Genomic DNA, 5000 nt, shown 5'->3' with positions numbered 1-5000 from the left:
CATTAAGGTGAAGCATAATTAGTGCCTTAGAACAAATAATAAGCAATATCAGTGCTTACATTCTCTCTCTCTCTCTTTCTTATTCTCTTTCTCTTTCTCTTCCCTCCCCCCGCCCTCTCTCTCTCTCTCTCTCTCTAGTCTACGTCGTGTCACCGACGTGAGAGGACGTGTATTCTGACCTCTCTCATGACTCGTGTCCTATCTTCAAGGATCTGTGTCACCTGGATAAGCAGGTCTTCGCAGACCTGGCACCTGAATTACGCCATAGTGCGTGATATGATTATTTTCATATCATTTTTGGTTTATTAGTGACAAACAATACATACATTGGAAGCTAAATCAGTGAAAATCCTCGTATGCCCACAGAGGCGAGGCTGTGCGGAATGAGGAAAACAGCAAAGAGGAAGCTACCTGCACCTGACGCTTCTGTGAAAATGACTCCCCCCGGGCACCTCTGTGTCCATTTCAAGAGAGACAGCAAACTCCGGACTCCAGGAGATAAATATCGCTGGATATCCCAGGCTCTCAAAGTGGATCCTTACAATAAAATCAAGGATTCATTAGAAATACGAATTAGACGAAACAATGTATACGTTCGCTGCAAGAACGAAAAAAATCTTACACAGATAAAAACAGTCGGAGCAATGGGAGAAGTCCTTGAGAAAGCAAAAGTCTACGGGAAAGGACAAAGCACCAACCTCATCGTGTTCGACGTCCCAAGGGAAATAGAGACCGATGATATGACATACGAGGGAAAATTTTTAAATGCAAGGCGTTTAAATATAAATGGGAAGCTAACCCAGCATGTTGTCATTACATACGAGGGGGAGGTAATCCCCAAGTCAATCAAACTGGTTGAAGGTATGGCACCCTATAGGTGTGCCGTCTTCAAATCCCTCACCCCGTTTTGCTCAAACTGCTCCAAGTGGGGACACGGAGCGCGTGCTTGCCCTCGCGACGAACTGCGGTGCCGATACTGCGCTCTCCCCCATGCAAGCGCAGAATGCGCAGATAAGATTTCCGAAGGACAAGATATCCCACGGAAGTGCGTAAACTGCCGCCAAGAACATAATGCGAATTCTGGATTATGTACATATTTTCCGAAGAATAGGAAAAAAAAAATATCAGAAGAAGCCACCCCAGCTCCTTGCCTTACTGACGTGAAGGCCTTCCCACCTCTTCCAAAGAAGAATGTGGTAATCCCTTCAAATAAAGCCTAGGCACCATCTACAGCACCAACACCAACAGGAGCACCAGCTCCTGCAACACCAAACTCAACCCTAGTGCAGTCTCCAGTGCCCACCTCAACTCTACTTCCGGTTCTAACTCCAGCCCCAGCACCGCCCGCGTTGCAACAAGATAAACAAGAGTCTAACCGCGAAATAAAGGAACTGCTGCACACACTGCTAAAGCAGATGGAACTGATGATGAACCAGCAGGGCCAAATGATGTTCATGATGCAACAGCAAATGGTCCAACAATCTAAATTCCAGGAAAAGATGGTCACCCTCCTGGAGCGACAACAGCCCACACCGCCCGTCGATTTGCATCTGATAATGGACCTTGGAAATGATCAGATAACGACCGATGGTTCCAAGTAATTATTTGAAATGTATTACTTGGAACGTTCACAGTTTGCAGAAACGCAAGGGAACTCTCTCTTAATATCTTCACACTGAGGATGTTGGTGTATGTTGCCTTCAAGAGGTCAGAACTAGTGCTCGCTATGCAAAAATTGCGGGATACACTTATTATGACAAACCCAATATGGCTAATCCCTCTACAAGAGGGCTTAGCATATATATAAAAAACTACATACCATCCAAAGTGATCGATGACAAACGTGACACGTGCTGAATATCTCGGTGTTAAATTATTTCTTGATGGCAAAACTATCATTTTTGTTAATGTTTATAATCCGCATGATAGTGAAGAGGTACCTAAACCTCCTGACAATATGATACATAATGATGCTTTGCTATTTTGTGGAGATTTTAATGTTCACCATATATTAATTTTACTATAGACATTGGTTTGTCTTTGACATGATCAGTGATGTAAAAGTTTTTTTTTTACCTACCAGATAAAACATGTAAATATGTTAACCAGTATAATGCAGCCCCTCAGGTATGTAAGATTTGTGCTTGACTAAGCCCTTTACGCAATAGAAGCTTAGCCAGTTTGGATAGATGCTTGACATCTTACCCTGGCTTTTTGCAGGGCATGTAAACTGTTCTGCAAATAAACTATATCAAATCAAATCTCTCTCTCTCTCTCTCTCTCTCTCTCTAAACACGCACGGATTCACTCGTTGCATTTACTCGCACAGTGAAAGCACTGCACTCTGTACGATGCATTACTTGTAACACCATACCTGAGAACAACTGATTAAGTTCTGTTGTCCAATATATATATAATTGTATATGCATCTCCAACATTTATCTTAAGCTTTCTTTGCTATATTTATAGCCATATTATTATTATTATTACTATTAGTCTCAATGTATTCATATAGCTGTACTAATTATTTTAGTCCTAATGTCTTTGTTCAAGTCTATATATATCTATATCTACGTTTCATGCAGACCGCCCGAGCGCGTCTCGCCTAGACTACACAACCCAGACGAGCCTACGGGCCCGAATATAAACGCTCCCCTTGGTGAATCTCAACCAGACAAGGATCACCAGGGGCATACTAAACATCTCTGTGTTATAGCTGCCAAGAATAAATCCTGTTAACCAGAACCTTCGTCTGGACTTCTCCTCGCTACCAAAGTGTCAACCTGACACCCTAACCTGAATGAGACTCTGTCAAGAAACGCCTGCTGACCGCACCTGTCAGCCACTTAAGGCGCTGTCACACTAGCACTTTTCCGTCAATTTTCTGAAAAATTGTCAATTTTGAGCGAATTGGCATCTTTCTAGTCAGACGATAATTCCGAGTTTCCACGTGAAACATTCCCGTCGTCTTACTGGCCAAGCATAATCAAATCAAGAACTATATTTTTAAATGTTCGTATTTGTTTTAAATAATTAAAAATATTCAAATATAATGAAATTTACTTTTCCTAATTATAGATTACAATTGACAAAGAGAAATATGTAAATCTAAATTTTATTTCCATAGATAAAATTTGTTTTAAGTGCTCGACTTCATTGTTTACATCCGTCAGCCGCAGAGCGCGCTATTTTTCCTCCAGTTTTGAAATACAATGGACACAGGCCCTTCAGAAGAATACTTGAATTAGAATATTTTATTGCTTTTTCTTGTTACGCTCAGCATCTGCTAAAACAAAGTCTAGCATAACCGGGCACTATCGCTTGTTCGGCGCCATTGTTTACAATTGCGATGCGAGTATCGCATTACTAAGCCAATGGCTCCTAGTGTGACTGCGCGCCTCGAAAAATTGACAATTTTTTAAAATTGACGAAATAAAACGACGGAAAATAGGCTAGTGTGACAGCGCCTTTACACACAGACCCCCAACCCCCATAAACTTAAAAAAATATATACTTCAAAAGAAAAAGAAAGAGAAAATAACACAAAACCGAAAAAGAAAGAGCGAAAAAGAGCACAAAAAGATACAGTCTCATTTCCAGAATGAAACTCGACTTCCACTGACCTTTCTTGTGACGCTTCCCTCGTGTGCATCCTTGCCCGCTCGTCGCAACAGCCGATCAAGAAGTGGCTATCCTGTAGAATATCCTCTCAGTGTCCTTCCACCATGGTTTTTTTCCTAGTGTGTGACTAACGCACTAGGATATGTACGAATTCTTTCCTATTTCAACAGGTTTGATTAACACCTTGGGCAGGCGGGTTTGACTTACACTCTCTCTCTCTCTCTCTCTCTTTCACTTTCTCTTTCTCTTTCTTTCTCTCTGCCTCTTTTTCTTTCTCCCTATCTGTCTCTTTCTCTTTCTCTCTTCCTCTCTCTTTCTCTCTCTCTCTCTCTCCACTTTCTTTCTCTTCCTCTCTTTCTTTTTGTGATGTAATATGTGTGTGTTGTTGATTATTTCACTGGGGTGGTGGAGTTAAAGTTGTGGCAGCTTTGAAGGTTTATTTCTGCGGGACTTGGTAGCGTGGGGTACAGGGGTACAGCTGATAGGCATGGCAGAGGCACCCGGAGAGGAGTGGGGCGACGTGCCATGCCTGCGAGAGCGAGCGGTCAGAGTCTGCAGGAGGCTGGGTGTGTTCTCTCCAAAGAGGTGGTCTCCAGAATGATGCTAGACTCGACTAACATTGGCAGAACAAAATACGGTTTTGAAGTACATAGCAACTCAAAAAATAGTTCAAGTTACATTCACAGTAGAAACGGTTACAAGAGGGGACAGGCTGTTTGCCAGAGGCAACCTTTATTTATGGCCTGAGGAACAAGGGGAAAGGGACAAAATACATGATAGAGAAGTTCTCATGAATATCCGTACAAATAATGATCGTACATATATAATCGAGGATTGAGTGTATTGAGAGCATCATTTTGAGTATAAACAAGATATACTTTCTATGTGAAAGACATTAAGAATTGTATAAAACATGGCGTGGGAACACAACGATGGGCTCTGGTCAATTTATAGGAAAGGTACTTTCTTGACTTGGGTCGACGAGGAGAAACAGAAAGTAAACCGCAGAATGCACTTGTGCTGAGACGGTTGCATCGAGACCAAGTGGAAACCACGTTGAGACATAAGAAGGCCACGTGGTCACGATATGCTATAAAGAAGAGGAAACTAATCAAGCAGGAACACTAGGAATCTCTTTATAGCAACCCCGCTGGTCAGATATAAGGCCACCTCAGGTCAGACTCACTCTCAATCACTCTCACACCTCGGTCACCCACTCCGGCAGAGACACCGCTCTGTCCCTCACGGCGGCAAGCGGTCAGCAAGCTACCGCGCCCCGGGGGCGCCGCCCCCGCTCCGCCGTCAGACGCGCCAGCCTCACAGACGACGCTCGTCAAGCCATCGCTACCAAGTAATTATCACTATATTCCACATGCCAT

At 43.0% G+C, this 5000-nt stretch overlaps 1 protein-coding gene across 1 annotated transcript in view; it reads right to left on the bottom strand.

The window, feature by feature from the left end:
- E23 (ABC transporter G family member E23) overlaps positions 1 to 3686 on the bottom strand; it is a 97248-nt gene extending 93562 nt beyond the window's left edge. Inside the window, exon 1 of the mRNA XM_043030033.2 lies at positions 3624 to 3686. Within this exon, the coding sequence (XP_042885967.2) occupies positions 3624 to 3652 (29 nt within the window). The 5' untranslated portion in view covers positions 3653 to 3686. The remainder of the gene's footprint in view (positions 1 to 3623) is intronic.
- Between the last annotated feature and the right edge of the window lie 1314 nt (positions 3687 to 5000).

Source organism: Penaeus japonicus, unplaced genomic scaffold (genome assembly GCF_977035675.1).
Source record: "Penaeus japonicus unplaced genomic scaffold, GWHDUDI00000001_assembly GWHDUDI00000017, whole genome shotgun sequence".
Classification (NCBI taxonomy): Eukaryota; Metazoa; Arthropoda; class Malacostraca; order Decapoda; family Penaeidae; genus Penaeus; species Penaeus japonicus.
The sequence above is the reverse complement of the archived record's forward strand: the minus strand, read 5'-3'. Positions and strand labels throughout refer to the sequence as shown.